We start from the raw sequence: 17573 nt of genomic DNA on the forward strand, positions 1-17573 counted from the left end.
AGGTAATTGCTTCATGTGCCTTTTTGCACAATGTGTGTATGGACAATGGTGACACACTGATTCCAGATGAAGACATTTTTGGGGACTTGCATGACCCCCAACCTCCCCGTGAGCCCATGGAATACAATGAAACCTCTGGGAATGACACAAGAAACAGACTGGCTGACCTAGTTTCAGACAATGTGCAAGCCCCATGAAAATGACGTAATGTATCTTGAATTTATGCACCTTCCTGCCAACAAAAATTTGTTGTCCGTGCAAACTTTCACTGCAATTAAAAACCTTTTCTGATTATGATTCTGATTGTTTTTCTGAAGCCCCAATGAACATGACAACATTGTTTTATATTTTTATGAACAAGAACTTTAATGCCACACACATAAATGAAAAGACAATCAAACTAAAAGTATACAAAGTGCAAATAGCAACCAAACCACACAAATAAAGACACGCAAATGTATTAAAAATGCAAATGTAATGTAATAACTCCATAAATACAAGTGCAAATAGCAACCAAACCACACGGGCCAAATAAAAACAAAGCTCTTCCAACTACAATTTCTCCACCAGTTTTTCAAAGAGGACCAAGAACCTCTCCGTCTTGGCCTCGCTCTCCTCGTGGCGCCTCTGTTCTTTACTGGACTCCTCAGTGAGGAAATCCAGGATTTCCTGGTTGTATCTTTTTCTTTTTTTGTGGGGTGATGGAGTTGGGGGGCCTGCCATGGCAGAGGTTTCAGACCTGGGTGCGAAACCAACTGCCGACGTGCTGGCTGGGGATGAGGGCTCAACAATCTCCTAAAAGAACAAGATACATCTTGATTTAAAATCCACAAATGTTTGGGGTCATATATGTGAGAGCATTACAATAACAACATGTTAACATTCTGCTATTACAGACCACAAAATGTACTGCATTACATACCATGCGGATAGGTGTGGGATCTTCATTAAAGGATGCCACCACCACAGGAGGGTCGAGTGAGGGCCTGGCACCCAGCACCTCGTGCATATCCTCGTAAAACTGCCAGGTAGCAGCGGTCACTTCCCCCCGGTCAGTACCTGACCCTGTTTTGGGAGTTCGTAGTTCCTGGAATGACACACAACACACACTAAACTAAATATTGAGTACAACTTATAGTATGCATTCATTGTATTGCATTGAGATTGAAGATGGAGTTTTTTCTGGAATGGAACATCACATACCTTGTATCTTTGTTTCAAGTTCTCCCACTTTTTTGCTGCTTGTTGGCCAGTTACCTTTTCCTCCAACCCAATGTCCTTAATCAGTGCCCTGTAACCGACAACAATGTACAGTTGAATGAACAGGAATTATGTAAACATTATTACAATAAGAGTACCAATAAAGTAATGAATTGCTACAACATGAACGCATGACTCACTCCCATTGTTGCTTTGCAGCGTATTTGGATTTCAAAAATTTCAGCTCGTTTGCAGCCCGAAAGCTGATCAGCTGGCAGGTTTCCTCCGACGTCCCTGTGTGATAGAGGACGGTATATATAAAGCACGTATCGATGTTTCCAAAAGCAAATAGTGTTATGCACTGATATCAAACGAAATTAGCTTATAATGCTGTTTGGCAAATCAGCCATGTAATGTGGCAAACTAGCGATTTAAAAAAACTTTTAAAGTAAGAACATGGCTGCAAATATATGACTGTGTAGAGCACAAAACAAGACTGTTGTAATTTTTTGATCAATTATTAAGCCGAAAATACTTACATTTGTGGGAGCTTTGGATCGATCTAGCCTCCATTGTTGCTGGTTGCGCAGTGTATTCTGGGTACCCCTAGGTTTCAAGTAAGCTCTCGACCTCACTTGGTTTTAAGGGGTGTATTAGTCTTAGCCCTTCCCCTAGCTCCGAAAGAGTATTGGGACACCACTAGCTCTCACGGGAACGCGCAAAACTAAGGGGAAGGGGGAAGGGGGAGTATTGGGATTCGGCCTAAATGCACGTTCTAGTAAGACAGCAATATCATTGAGCCCTCAGCATTAGTACCGCAGCAAGTCTAGGAAAGTTTAGGCTATTTTTCGCTATACTTACACTACGAACATTAATGTTTAGCACTAGCGTTGCACAGGCTACTTATTTAGTGCTGCTGCTAGCTATCTCTGACTCACTCAGGCACAGCTCGGCTACACAGGTGGCGGCGCCAATCAGTTTCAGAGCTAAGGCGGGGCTACAGATTGAGAGCCTTCTTAAGTCCTTAAGAACGATCGAATCTGGGAAACGCGGCCAGTAACTGGTAAACAACTTACATACTGTATCTGGAGATAAATTACCAATTAGTTTGTTGAAAGCACCATTAAAAACATGACATTTCGATACACAATCTTCTGAATCGCTCAAACTAGAGTGAACAGTATTACCAAGATGTTTAACCTTATCATACCACTTTAAAAGGACATCATCAAGATATACCTTATCATCACCAGTAACTGGTGAACCAAACTTTATAGACATAGTTTTCTTTGAATTAAACGTAACATTATACTCCTAAGCAAACCGTTGACATACAGTCCCTGACAAAAGTCTTGTCACTTATCCATTTTGTAGAAATAACTATTTATAACCTGACTTTTAATTAATCAATTGGTTTTAGAAATGTCTCAGATAGGCTACGGATAGCTGAGCCGTGGGGCCCTACCGCAACAATACGCGTGAGCGCGGATGGATGGGAGCAGGGCCGGAGTGATGGCATCACTAGACAAGGTTTTTTTGATAAACGTCTGTTTATTTTACATAAAGCTGAATTCAACTATTTTGTGCTATGCGTGCTCGCACAACGTGTGGATGTCCATACCTTGCATCACATCAAACCCATACGTCCTAGGTTTGGGCTAAGCCTACGATGTTTACAAATTCTGGCTCTGTGCCCGATTAACACTCGAATCGTTAGCAGTATCAATATAAAAAATTAAACAATCCCTTTCTGTAATCATGATATCCCCCAGAAAAGTTGACTGGAGAGGGGGGACGGATGGGACAGGACCAGACCAAATACCAAATCTCACTCCAAGGTTTTTGCAAAAGTTGGCAGCCCTGCCAGTGTGTGTTTCCAGTACAATTGGTGAATCAACACATGCATTTTGAAAAATAGTCTAGACCACAGAAAGACAGTCCAACACAATGTAGTCCTATTTAACAATATGAACCACAATTAAATACTTACCTAATACTTACCTGGGTTAGGCGTAGGATAGATAGGAGGGTTAGGTTTAGGCAAGAAAAGGAGAGAGAGACAGGGAGACGAGGTCTGGGGTTAGGATAGTGATGTGATGAATCCAAATCTAGGAGTCAGGCCACAAGCCATCTTACAAAAAATTTAGACTGAAGAAATCCTTGAATCTTGCTCAGAGTGATATGAGAAATCAAATATTAGGAGAGTCAGGCTACAAGCCATCTTTGAGTCAGGCCACAAGCCATCTTACAAAAAATTTAGACTGAAGAAATCCTTGAATCTTGCTCAGAGTGATATGAGAAATCAAATATTAGGAGAGTCAGGCTACAAGCCATCTTTAAAAAAAATTGGAGACTGAGGAAATCTGGTGGGGGAACTGGTGATCCGTACAACAGTATTATAACCACAAGGGTTGAAACCATTGGTGTGCGAAGACTTTGGGATCAGAGTTATTTAAAGAATTATATCCTGTGACCATGTCTTCTTCAATTGTCCTGTTCTTTTGTTCAACCTGACCTTATTGGTAAATAGGAGTCGGATCAGCATTCACATCCCTCTGGATGACATACCGCTGTCCGAAGACTTGAACACTACCCATTGCTAAGGTCACCAGAATAAATTGCTTTCAAGAAAAATATAATGTGTCCAAGTCTTCTTTCACTGTTTTCTAATATTTACCCGTGCTAGGATTAGGATAGATAGGACGGTTAGGTTTAGGCAAGGGAAGGAGAGAGGGAGACAGACAATAGGTGTAGGATTGGGGTGTGAATAGGGTGCAGGTGGGTTTAGACTATGGAGCAGGAGGGTTGGGTATTGGGTAAGAGAAGGGGAGGAAAAATAAGAAGAGGAAAACAATCTGTGACCTTTTTAAAGAGTCAGGGTTAGGTGAAGGGGAGTAACTAGGTGAATTAAATCGCCCAGGGACTATTTTTACTTGGAGACCCGCTGTGGAAATTAGAGAACTATTAAAGGAAAAAAGGAGGGGTGAAGAAGACACACAAGAAAACTAGAGAGTACAATTTCTGGGGAAATTGTAGGGTGTACTTGCTAGCACAGGGGTCCGTTTTTTAATGACATATATATAAAGGATAATTCTGTAGGCTATATTTTGTATCAAAAATGTATAGCCTACTTAATATTTATAAAGATTACATAGATTTAAAAGCATATTTTTTTCTGCTCAATTACAACTCAAAATACTAAGAGTGAAGAGTAGAATGAAATAGTTGTCTTTCTCATTTCCCCTACAAGAGTGAGCAGCCTCATAGTTGAATCAAAACAAATATATTTGGCAGACCAGTTTAAAACTGGACCTAATCTCTATGATTTGAACATAATTTTAAGTTTTTCCCTTTTCGTGATATTTTCAGACATTTAGCCTACTCATATTGCATTCATTTAATAATAAAGAACCCCCTTTGAAGCTTATTATCACAACTACGTTACCGGGCATATAGCTATCTCAGATGGGATCGCAATTCAAATAGTACCATCTGTTAACTGAAAAATATGCCCCCATAAACGTAAATAAGCTTGGCATTTATTTAGGGGAAAATCCCTCATTCATAAAAAGCTCAGTGGTAGCGATCATTGTCAGTAACAACGCAAAATAGCCCTGTGTGGAGAAACTGCCCTAGTAAATTGTACTACTACAGTACTAGACTGTGTTCGTCGCGGTAGCGATTGCGTTGGCTGAATTCGATTTAACGATCCGTTGTACGGTTTAGGCTGAAATGCATTATGTTCATGAACAGATTGGCAAGTTGTGACTGTGGCAATTGAGTTTAGGTTAGAAGTCACTAGTCAGATAGTTTCACCTATTGAAAGACTTGATATAAGTAAGGGTAGTGTCGATTATGTGCCGCCGTTTGACTTCCTGTAAACAGCTGTGTCTGTACTGTAGAGATGTTTTTGTTAGGTACTAGACTAGGCTACAGCGTTGCCGTGAGTTACACAAACCACAGGTAATGATAATTTCACCCTCTAATCGGTTACTTTCTAGTCTAATGTCACAATAAATCCTACAACGGAAATGTACTAGTGAGGAATGTTTAATGTTTAAACGATTGAAAACGGATGAATCATAGACCGCTGTGGTATGTGTTGCCCGGGCAACAGAGGCTAATGTCGTGATGCTAATGGTTCAGTTAAATAGTTGACTACTGTTTACAGAAGATAGATATAGCAGTAGACATACTTCCTTATAACAGTAGATATACTTCCTTAAAAATATCAACAAAATTAAATGAGTAAATAGTTATCACCCTGGCCTCTTTACTTGTGGCGTTTCTGCAGCTGCCTTGCTGTAAAGCAGTTAGCCTCGCTGTCTCCCAGAAGTTAACAAACAGCTAAACTAATGTTCTGCTAGAGATAATCAGGCGAGTTTTTGTGACGTTAGTGACGTAAGTAGCGTCAGTGACTGTGGCTAGCAAGTTAGCCACCGTTAGTGCAACACAACATAAATCCCAATAGAACCAACGCAATTGTGACCATGACGAACCTTTTGACGTTGTCTATGTAGTCCAAATATAGACTGACCTCTAGGGGTGCGAAAATAAACAGTAATAATAATAATAATATGTGAGAGAACAAAGGTTGCGCTCCTGCCAAAGGCAAGCACACCCAATAAGGGGGAGGGTAAAATTAAGTTCACAGTAGAAAGTGTTTGAAGGGGTAGAGATATTCCAAAGAAATGTGCTTATTTATGTCATTTAACCCAAATCGGTCAATGGTTTTTAAAAGGTGTATCCAGGTTCTCTCAGCCTTCTGTTTTAGAGTTTTTGTCCACTCTTTATGGCTCTCCAGACCCTCAATCCCCATATTGCTAACCCCATTGTTACAAACCCTCCCCAGATGTAAGCGGCCTAGGGCGGGGAGAGGATGCAACCCCAATAGGTATCTGGCAAGTGAGACCGGGTAACAGGGAACACTGGGATAAATAGACATTTAAAGGTTTATTAGCTGGGACATAACCCCGAGAAGGGTACACGGGGACGGAGAGTATTGCCAAAGAAAAGAACGAATCAAACCACCGTCTGCCTATCCACAAACTAACTAAACAAAAGTACAAGGGGTGGCACCCGCTCCTTACCTAATGTTTCTCAACAGGTCACTACCTACGTGAGGGGAGATGTAAACCCATGGGTAGCTTGCCTGTCCCCTTGTTCCCTGCCAGAGGGCCAAAAGAAAAGCTACACCGAGTGTAGACTAAAACAAAACCAATACTATTGTACAAACAAAACAAGGGAGAACAAACACGAACGAACCAAAGTCAAAAACAGCACATAGTCAAGACATCAAACAGAACACTGGCACAGGGTCTGGCAGCTCTCTCCTCCCGGTCAAACTGCGCGGCTTCTTAAGCGGTCTCCCGATTGGCTGCGCGGAGGATGATTGGTCGTGAGCGGGGTACGGGACTGACCAATCAGCACGCGACTGTAAGGAGGAGGTAGCGGGGAGGGGACAAAAAGAGACAACGAACAGAACACAGAACACATGCATTGCAAAATGTTGGTATAGGACTGTATCCTTGTTTCCTCTCCTGACCTGATACCTATGCTGCTTAAAACAGATCTCCATGTAGTATTTGGACTCTCCTATATACAATTTCTGGCAACTCAAGCATCTGATGGCATAGACTACATTGTGAGTTTTAAAATCAATGCTTTTCCCTATCGGTACCCCCCCTCCCAGAATATCTATTTCCCACGTAAACGTTCTGGTGGAAGTGCTGTTGTTCTACCAGGGATTGTCACGGTGTGTGGAGGGGTAAGACCCAAACGCAGGAGAGTCGGCAGAAGTTTCAAACAAAAGGGGTTTCTTCTCGAAACAGATGGGGTACACACGGGACAAAGGGTAATGCCAAGACAAAGACTGGACGCAATACAGGAACCCAAATACACAGAAACAAACAAGAGACAGGTGGACACAATGAAACTAACGAGAACTGAACGAGACACAGTTGAAGACGATGACAGGGAAACACTAGGACAGGGCAAAACCAAAAACAACAGGGGGGCACGGCTGTGACCTTAGGTTTTTTGTTCAGGCTTGAGTGTACCAGTTTGTCTTTGAGATTTATATTTCTCCTATACTCAAAGATCAATTTAAAGTTGGCCAGGTCCTCCAGGCTCTCCTGGGCCTGTCCAAAAGGGAGCCTGAGCGTCCAAGAGGATGAGAGAACAAAAACGCATCGGCTGAGACTGAAATTAACCCAACCTTCTCCACAAAATCATACGTGTCCTTTCTATAGGAGGGATGTTTGTGTGAAAGCGGGTTAATGTGAAAGTCCAAGTAGTCAGCGATGTTGGACGACTCTGAGCCACAGTCACTCACTATCGGTCGGCCGCAGGGAACCTGGCCCGGGACAGTCCATTTAGCCAGGGCCTTGTGTATCTTTGGAAGCAGGTAAAAGTCTCTTGGTCTGGGAACATCCGGTCCCAACAGGTAAGTAATTTGTTTTGATGTCAGCCTGAACCATTTCACAAAAGACGGATCGTCTCAGGCTGCATTGAATGTAATAATGGTGTGTAATGATCTGTGTTGGCCAATTGTCTCTCTGCTTCCAACAGAAAGGGAGAAAGAAAAAAAATCAGTGACCTACACAGGGTCAGGGTTAGGGTATAAGTCTGAAATTCCCACTCACCCTGACAGATCAGAAGATCAGCAGAGGTCGGGGTCATGGCACGGGCACTTCCAGGGACCAAGGATCACCCACAGAGAGAAGAGGGTCTGAGCCCCTCCAGGAACTCCAAAGAGAACCCATGGCAGGGTAATAGGCCTGGGTTTACCATTGGTAAACAACACCCTCCCGGACGCTGCTGAAGGCCTCAACGGGGATGAGAGGGTGTGTGATGATCATTTGGTTCTGACGGTGGTCAGAAGGGACGGGCAGGGCTGCCCGTGCCAGGCCGGGCGGTTCCTTGTGTTTGTCAGGGTCCCTGATGTGTGGATCCGTCCTGTGGTGACCCACACCGTCCTCAATCCGGGTGGAGTAGCAAAGGGGTACAGGTGGGGTTTGGAGATGGCAAGTGGGGGGGGAGGAAACAGGGCAGGGCAGGGGGGATGGTGAGTAAGAGGGAGGGGATACCTATGCCAGCAATCACTGCATGAGGGTGGGAGTGGGATGGGGTTCATGGGTGGAGAGAGGATGTAGTCTGTCATGCCTACACTCACTGAGGTGAAGGAACATGAGGGTGAGTGAGCTGGGTGATTGAGGTGAGAGAAAGAGTGTGAGTGTGTGTGTGTCAGCATCTGTTTACCCTATTTTTTAAATCTTTTTTCAGACGGCTGGAAAGGGGGGCAAGTGGCTTGGAGCTGGGGGTGTCCTGCATGGTGGCAGGTTCGGAAAGTGAGAAACGGGGGGCGAGGGATGGGATTAGGGGGACTGCTCGAGGATCCCAGGGGAAGGTTAGAGGGCAGAGGGATAGGTCGGCCCGTCCCAGGAGTAATACTGGTAATAGGAGGGGAAGGCTAGGTCCCAAGGATGGGGGACACCAGTTTAGAGTTCTTCCTCCAAATTGTCCTCATCAACTGTCCACGTAGGAAGGACGGAGGAGGAGGGTAGAAGGGAGGGGAAGGGGACCTACCGCTGGACCCAGAGAACGCAAAGGCATCCTTGGTCTCAGTGGCAGTGTCGTGTGATGGTTGGTGGGTGGGGAGGTCGTCGTCGGAAACGTCAACAGTGGCCAGGTGGTGATAAGTAAGGAACTTGGGGGGTCGTTGTGAGGTTGTTGAGTTTGAGAAGAGACCTCCCTAACGTCTATGGGGCTCCAGTCCAGTTCCATATCCTCAATAGGGGGTTGGACTGGTGTTGGAGTAGTGGTAGTGGTCGTAAGGGGCTGGGAAGGAGGAGGGGCTGTGGGTGGGGTTGAGGTCATGGGGGGAGTGGCTAGGTGGACCTGGGCAGAAGGGATTGGGGGGTCTGTGGGTGGATCAGGGATGGTGCAGCCCCTGAAGACTCGGCAGTAGGGGAGTTAGGGTGAAATTGGGAAGCGTACTCCTCAACCTTGCTTTCATAACCTGGTGGAGGAATGCCATCGTCCAAGAAGGCTCGGACCTGCCGCTGGCGGAAAGCCGTCTTTTAGAGGCGGCAAATTGCCTGCCTCCGTGATGTGTGGACCATATAGGTCGAAGGACTTAAAGGGGCGATTGATTGCAAAACCGATTTTACCTTGTCATAGTTGAATATCGACAGTTCGGTGGGTAAAATGAACATACAGTGAATATAAAAGTCCACTGACGTAGGACGGGGGACCACCCTTTGGCTGTGAGAGACTGGTCGATGCGCATCACAGTATCCCTCTCGGTCTTTGACAGGCTGGGGTCCGTGTCGATGAGAGGGACCCATGTGGGCGCGTGCGGCTAAGCGGTGGAGACCTGCCTAAGCATGGTCCGGGCTTGCATGATGGAGGTGTCCAGACAGTAGATATGTTCTTGAGGCCAAAGGACAGAACGACCTGTTTGACATGCAAGATGGGGTAGCAGTCCACCTGCACATGGTCAAGGAGGATCGGTGGGAGGCGACGGAGGTTGGAATCCCCCATAATAACCTTCCTCCTGACTGGAGTTATGGACCAAAGGTGCTTCGAGCCCCTGTGCTCATGGCAGATGTACAAGGGAAGCCGCGCGGCTGCAGCGCGCACCTCTGTCACCCGTGTGGATGGCGTGTTAGTGGCGGTGGGGGGAATAACCCCTCTGGATGGCCAAAGAGAATGCACCGCAGGGGCTTCGATAACCCATCGTCCACACGGGTGACCCCAGGTTGTGAAGTAAGGGGGGGAGAGTGGGGGGGGTGCCGTCAGGGGCCGCGGGTGGAGGCCGGGGTCATTCCTTTGACGACGGGAGGAACGGGAGTCACCACGGGGGTGGTTGGAAGGGGGAGACATCCTAGGGGAGGTGAGGGGGATAAAAAAGAGAGAGGGGGGGTGAGTGTGTGTGAGTGAATGAGTGGGTGGGTGGCTTCTGTTGAGGACACACTACAGGATAATAGGGCCGATTTCACCCATGCCGACAATCCTAGCTAACGTCCCGATTATCATGATGGTTCAACAAATTATTTGATTAGATGTTCCCTTGGTGTGAGGTGTGTCAAGAGTGACCGAATCTGCTCGGAAGGTTGTCGGAGGCGCCCCGATCGCGAATCCTAAATATTCAACAGGTTGAATATTTGCAATCATTAATCCTGATGTGTGGGGGGAACCCCGAGGACATCATGTGAAACAAAACAATATCCAATCAGAAAGCAAGCTGAGAGAAGACAGAAGCATAACTAACGGAGTCACGGGTAACACAAAATTAAATGGAATTGATTTATGGCAATAGCAAACTCTTTTCTTTTTTCCGTGAAAATAATTCACTGTCAATATAACACTATCATCGCAATTTCTTCCATTTTTCTTAAATCACAACAGATTTTGCCAGATTTCTTGTTTTAACAGTCAGGACACTGGTTTTAAATCTGTTTGTGTGTGGCTGTCTTTGTCAAATCATGGCACACCACACACTGTAGGAGCAAAACGGTTAAATCTAGGATTTTTTGTCCTTATGTTTGTGGTCTCTCACAGTTCTAAAATCTTATAACGTAAAAAAAAATATGAGAGGTCAGATTGAGTGGGATAATGGCAGTGAGGGCCGGGCAAGAAGTAAGAGATGTGTGTGGGAGTGAAATTGAAGGGAGGAGACAGGAAAGGGATGTGTGAAGGAGATGGACCGAGAAGGCAATGTATGTGTGTGAGAGTCTCTAGTGGGGAGTGGGGTGTGAAGGCTAGGAGGGGAGTAGGCCCAGATACCAATTGTGTAGGTGTGTGAGTGTGTAGGAATGGAGGAGGAACCAGAGGGATGAGATGGAAGAGAGGGAGAGAGCTGTGTGTGTGAGGGCTAAGTGGGGAGTAGGCCTCAGTAGCCTGTGTGTGTGGGTGTGAGAGTGTAGAGGGGTAAAGGAAGGGGGGGGGGGGGGGGGGGGGGGCAGAAGGGGTGAAAGGTTGGGTTTAGGTATGAGGGGGAGGGTTGAGGTTTGGGTGGGTGAGGGGGGAGTGAAAATGATGAGGAAACAGGAGAGGGATGTATGAAAAGGATAGATTGAGGGAGCTATGTGTATGTGTCTCTAGTGGGGAATGAGGTGAGAGACAGCTGACAGAGAGAGTTGTGTGTGTGTGTGTATGAGAGACAAGAAGTTGAGTGTGAGGGTAAGTGGGGAGTAGGTCCCAGTACCATGCGTGTGTGTAGGTGTGAGAGTGGAAGGAGGAGGGGAGAGTGTAGTGAGGGGTAAGGGAAGGGGGGCAGAAGTGGTGAAAGGTTGGGTTCATGTAAGAGGGGGAGAGTTGGGTGGGTGAGGGGGGAGGATAAGTGACAGGACACAGGAGAGACAAACAGCGTGTGTGTTGGGGGCCAAAAGTGGAGTGTGAAGGCCAAGCGGGAAGTAAGCCCAAGTAGCAATTAGGTGAGAGCATGTATGGGAGTGAAAATGAAGGGAGGAGTCAGGAGAAGGGTGTATGAAAGAGGAAGACGGACGGGGGCTGCGTGCGTGTGTCTCTAGTGGGGAATGGAGTGTGAAGGCTAGGAGGGGAGTAGGCCCAGATAGCAATTGTGTAGACGTGTGTGAGCGAGTAGGGATGAAATGGAAGAGAGGGACAGAGAGAGCTACGTGCGTAATTGTGAGACAGGAGGTGAGTGTGTGTCTTGATTGACAGACAGGTGGAGGCAGGAAAAGAAGGGGGCGGAAGTGAAGTAGGTAGTGGCTAATGAACGATAGGGGCAGAAAAAGACAGAATGCAGGCAGACGAAACTAAAGGGAAGGAAACAAATTGGAGAGTTAGTGACAGGAGAAAGGCAGTGAAAAGATTAAATGTGGGAGAGGGGGGGGGGGGGGGTCGAAAAAAGTACAAAATCCTAGGGAAAACGGGAGAGGGGAGAAAGGAACGGAGATAGGAATGCTGACATTAGAACGCCGCGTCAGCAGGGGTGGATTTACCCATTAGGCAAAGTAGGCAACCGCCTGGGCCCCCCAGCTGCCCCTTGAAAGACTCCATAAAAATACTACATGATCAATAATAACTATATAAAATACTAATCAATTAAAAGTCAAAACCTTCCCCAAAAGTATCAACAAAGTACCAACAGAGCGTTTATTCTATTTGTCTCAATGCAGGCTTCCCCTCCCACCCCATTCTACTGTGGACTATTCCATCAATTGCAGCAACTGCGCAGCAAAGCATGTTATTTCAGTTGGTTAATATGAGACAGTAGAATGTAGAGTGAAGTGAACGCAAAAAACAATTTGCTAAATGAAACGCAACTCCCCGAACGGAGCACAAAAGAGAAAGACAAACCAGGAGAGTAAACAAGTAGTTGCCAAACTGAAACTACTGAAGGAAACGTCATTTTTCTCTCCACTGGTATCCAATGATGCGGCAGCTGCTAGCCAAACTTCACTGAGCAGTGGCAACAGCAGCTACTGTAGGCTAGCTTCCTTGTTGCACAATTTATCAGGGTCAGCTTCCCCACGCAGGTCTCTATACTGAGACCAAATTTGGCATTGTTACTGAATGATTGCTTCCAGCAAAAAAAATTTGAATGAGCCATTTCCCCCTAAATAAATGTAAAGCTTATTTACGTTTTTGGGGGCATATTTTCAGTCAGCAGATGGAATTGTTTGAATCGCGATTCCATCTGAAATACTGCAGGTGACAATGTTGTACAATAGCTTGTTTCAAAGGGGGTTCTTAATGAATTAATGCAAAATGAGTAGGCTAAATGCTTGAAAATATCGCTAGAAGGGGAAAACTTAATGTATCATAGAGGTTAGCACCGTTTTAAACGGGATTGCCCAATATCTTCGTTTGATCCAACTTTTCAACTGAGGCTGCTATACCTTATCAATATTCCCTCTTGCGGGGGAAATGAGAAGACAACCGTTTCATTCTACACTTCACTTTTTGTATTTTGTATTGTAAATGAGCAGCAACAAATGTATGCTTTTAAATCTATGCAATCTCCATAAATAGTATAGGCATATGCATTTTTATATAAAATATATAAATATCAGTTGTAAAAATTACAGTTAATAAACGTACCCCTCTACAACAAGTAAGCACACCCTACAATTTCTCTAGAAATTGTACCCTCTAGTTATTATTATCATATTAATAATTATGATTAAAACAAGTGAAAATAGGGAGTTCAGGGGGCCCCATGCCTGTCTTCGCCTGGGGCCCCCAAATCACTAAATCCGCCACTGCGTGTCAGAGAGGGGAGACTCCGGGGAAGTCCCAGGCGTAGAGCAGAAAGGGCAGACTGGGGAGAAGAGGACTAGCCTGGTCCTAACCAGACCCTCGTACATTTCATTTGTACAGAGGGTCTGGAATCTCTCGATTGACAAACGTTAACTTCCTTCAAGGCGGGTCCTCTGTTGAAGTTTAAAACTATTGGATCCGCCCAGAGCCACTCTGATTTACCATAACCAATCGCAAGCGTTCGCCTTAGCCAACTCCTTCACCACTACTGTAATGGAGCTAGCTGCCGTAGCTGGAAAATCAAACTTTTCCCAAACCCCGTGGGGAGGAGGGCCGCAACACCATGGCCACCAACAAAACTCAGCAAGGAATGTTCTTGCTCCGGCTTTGACCTATATTCGGCAGCGTTGCCACAACCGCAGAATAGTTTTGCTCGCATCTTTCTCCGCCGCCATTACTAAACTACTCAAACAAGTGCACAACATTAACGTCATCGTTCTCAGCCACTCCCTTTGTTCGCTGATTGGACCTACAAAAAATGTGTTTCTGGAAACCGACTTCAGAACCAACATCCCAGACCTAGTACAGAGGCAAAATCCAAATTGAGCGGACGTACGTAGGAGGGCAGAGCCAGGCTAGAAGAGGACAGCATGGAGAGGAATGGGAAAAGCGGAAAAGGCAGGAACAATGACATTAATAAAATGAATATAATGGATAGGATGAAATGGAGAAATGAATAAGATAAAAGATGGAATGAAATGGAAATGAAGTGGACAAGATGAATGGAATGAAACAGAAATGGAATGAATAAGATAAGGGTAGTGAAATGAAGTGCATAAGATGAATATAATTAAATGGAATAAATAAGATAAATAGATCGTGAAATGGAAATGAATGACATTGAAAAAATGAAGTGTAAATTAAATAAATAGATGCATGCAAATAGAATGAAATGGATATGAAGTGAATGGGATAAATGGAATGAAGTGGAAACATAATAGATGCATGCAAATAGAAGCATAGACACAGGTACACATACACACAGATAGAAACAGTATAGGGAAGAAATGCACATACACACAGCAAATCATACAACATGTATATGTGAAGGGAAGAAGGAAATAGAGAATACGTAAGAGTACCAGTCATCCCTGTATTTATATATATATATATGCACAAACACAAAGCCACAGGGATGAAAACAAACATGTGACCAAAGGGGAGACAAAACACCTACATTCAGTCAAAGCCACAGGCATAGTAATGAAGATACAGACCAGTGATAGGGGTGACAGAAACGGACAAATCAAACAGATTCAAGAGGGGCCCATGGAGGCATGCACACACCGCAATATATAAAACCAAGGTAGAAAAGGAAGACAGGAGAATGAAGAGCAAGAGACAGGTGGAGACAAGGAACGGGAGGTCAGAAGGAGGGTAGGAGAAGAGGACATGATGAGGATGGTAGTGGGGAGAGGGGGGGCGGAGAGAAACCAAAGGAGTGGGAGAGGTGAATGTTGAAGGAGAAAGGAACTAAGAGAGGGGGGTGTGTATGAGTGAGAGAGTGTATAGAGGGGGGAGAGAGGGATAATGTGTGTGTGTGGAGAGTCTGTGTAAGGAGCAGGAGAAGAGTGAAGGAGGGGGAGAGGGGTGGTGGGAGGAGGATCGTAGGAGAGGCTAGGGAGGTACCAGTTACAGAAAAATGACACCTGTGGAACTATCCGGTTGGAGTGGAGAGAGTGCATGTGGAACCGTGATACGGGTGTGAGAAAATGAAAAGAGGAGGCATGGCATAAGGTCAAACTTGGGTATATTGAAAACCAAAACACAGGACCGGAGCAAACAAAAATACACAAATAGAAATACAACAGTAGATGTAAGGGTGGACAGGCTGATAATGTAAACAAAGGTGAGACCAGTGTTTGAGTGTGTATGGGGGAGGGGTCTTTAACAAAGTATACAATAATGGGACATGAAACAATGGAATGACACATGGTGTGGGCTACGGGTGGATGGTGTGGTAGGACAGGCCGCACCTTCCCATCCCTCTTCATCAGGCGTGTGTGTGGGGCTGGATAGAGGACTTAAGAGTTCCAGGTGAGCAGGGGGGGGTCCGGGGATCTACAGAAGAGTCGGTCCGCCTCAAGCCTCGTACACCATCAACCCGATACTGCCTAAAGGATCAGCAGACACGGAGGAAACAGAGTGGGGGTTGGGGCAGCAGGAACAGGAGAGGTGAAGATGAGTGATGGGTGGATGATGTAGATGGGGGAGCTGACAAACTGTTACAACGGCGGTGGGATAAGCGTGCCCGCCGACACAGCTAATGGTGTGTCGGGACCCTACAGCCCGTGGACTAAGGTGGGTCATTCACAACAGGAGTGGGGGGTGATGATAAAGCACACAGCAACACAACTCAGGGTCTGTTACGAGAAGAGATGAGCGGGCGAGACAAAATGGTGTAGGTAAGGGTCCGTTCTGTAGATTAAGGATGATGTAGAGGGGGTGCAGGGTGGCCGTGGGTCCTTAAAGTTTTGAATCACTTTTCCTAAAAATAATGCCTTAACCCTTACGCGCTACTTAGCTGAAGGAGTGCTTTCAACGCGGGGTAAAGAAATGCGCATCTCCAGTCAGCAGCAACCTAGCAACGTAAGGATAGGCTCTTTGGAAAGGTATTTACCGGGGCACGACGCGCGAAGCCAGGCCGACGGGCGCACGTGCATTTAGAGTCTTTGGATCATTTTTCACGTGACCTGCATAGGCTCTGTACTGTTTAGCTAGGGGAAACAAACGATTCGTTCATTTCCCGACTCGGTCTTTCTACGAGTCTTAGGATCATTTTTCTTTATTTTAATTGCAGAAATTTGTTCTAAAATGGTATCTGCTGGTGCACATGCATACCCCCCCCCCCCCCCCCCCCCCTTGAAATGAAGTAATGACTCGCAAAAAGATTTGTTCATTTTACTGAACGAGATTCAAAGAACCGTATCAGTAAAATGATCCAAACTTCCCGTCACTACTCTATAGCACTTCATCCAGTGGTCATTCGACGTCTATGCACCTTACAGCAGCCATATTTCAGATGTCTTCCACAACACAAATACACCTGGAGTCAAGCTTTCATAAATTAAATGACTAAAAAATAACAGAATATAATAATGTAAAATAAGAGCATGAAAATATCATCATATGCAATAGTATAAAAACAATAACATAAAACCAAAATGTTTGTACTTCTTCAAGCCTGTCGGCAATATCATTGTTTCATGCTTTGTCAGATTTTCATAAAACAAATCATGGTGAATTCACTCAACATCTTTGAATTTCATACATGAGCATGATCATTCATCTTGTCATAGTCATCATCAGTACAGTCCTGCAATTGCTGATAAATGGTCATCATTAAAACAGTTAGTGATAGTTGAACCCAGGCCCTGATGTCAAAGCTCCTCTCCAAGTCAGATGACAAGCATTTCTCTTCCAGGTCAGGGAGTCATAGACCCTTCCTCGAAAGTGATCTTGTACAGAATCTCCAGCCTGCTGCTAAAACACACTGCGGCACACCCTGAAATCTCCTTAAAAGTTCTCAATTACTGTTTCTTTTCAAATTAATATCCATTTAATGTAGTACAAACAGGTTTCTATAAAACAAAACATTAATCTTAAATGCAACTCCCAAATAATACTTCATCAAGCACATAAATTAAACAGTATTGTTATCACCTCTTCCGACAGTCCACAATTTCTCAAAACATTCAAACTTCTGCCCCGGAACATAACAAATCAATTGGAACATCTTTACGTAACTGGTCAAATTTATCATGATAGGAGTGTTTGTACCTCACTTATCTCAAGATTAAAACTTCACTTCGGATTCTCTTTACCATTTGCATTGTTATCAATGAAACAGTTAAATCTTTACTTCCATAGTCATTGTACCATTTAGAATTGATCATACGTTTTTCAACATACAAAATGGTACGTAATTCCCAAGACAATTCCCATTGTTATCACACAGTCCAAATTGCTGAAACGGATGCCATGATTGTGTTCATGGTTTGTGTAATCTTCTCATAGAAAATGTTGTGTAGTTGATCAAAACGGCAACCCGAGACAGAGTTTTCCTTAATTTGACGCCATCA

General features: G+C 44.9%; 1 protein-coding gene across 1 annotated transcript; it reads right to left on the reverse strand.

The window, feature by feature from the left end:
• Positions 1-482: 482 nt before the first annotated feature.
• On the reverse strand, positions 483-1828 carry LOC124466643. The gene is made up of 5 exons (XM_047018510.1): positions 1740-1828; positions 1401-1494; positions 1204-1291; positions 923-1087; positions 483-795 (listed from the first exon to the last, which is right to left on the reverse strand). The coding sequence occupies exons 1-5, from the start codon at positions 1771-1773 to the stop codon at positions 553-555; spliced, it is 624 nt and encodes a 207-aa protein (XP_046874466.1). The 5' UTR covers positions 1774-1828; the 3' UTR covers positions 483-552.
• Between the last annotated feature and the right edge of the window lie 15745 nt (positions 1829-17573).

Source organism: Hypomesus transpacificus, chromosome 1 (genome assembly GCF_021917145.1).
Source record: "Hypomesus transpacificus isolate Combined female chromosome 1, fHypTra1, whole genome shotgun sequence".
NCBI classification, from domain to species: domain Eukaryota; kingdom Metazoa; phylum Chordata; class Actinopteri; order Osmeriformes; family Osmeridae; genus Hypomesus; species Hypomesus transpacificus.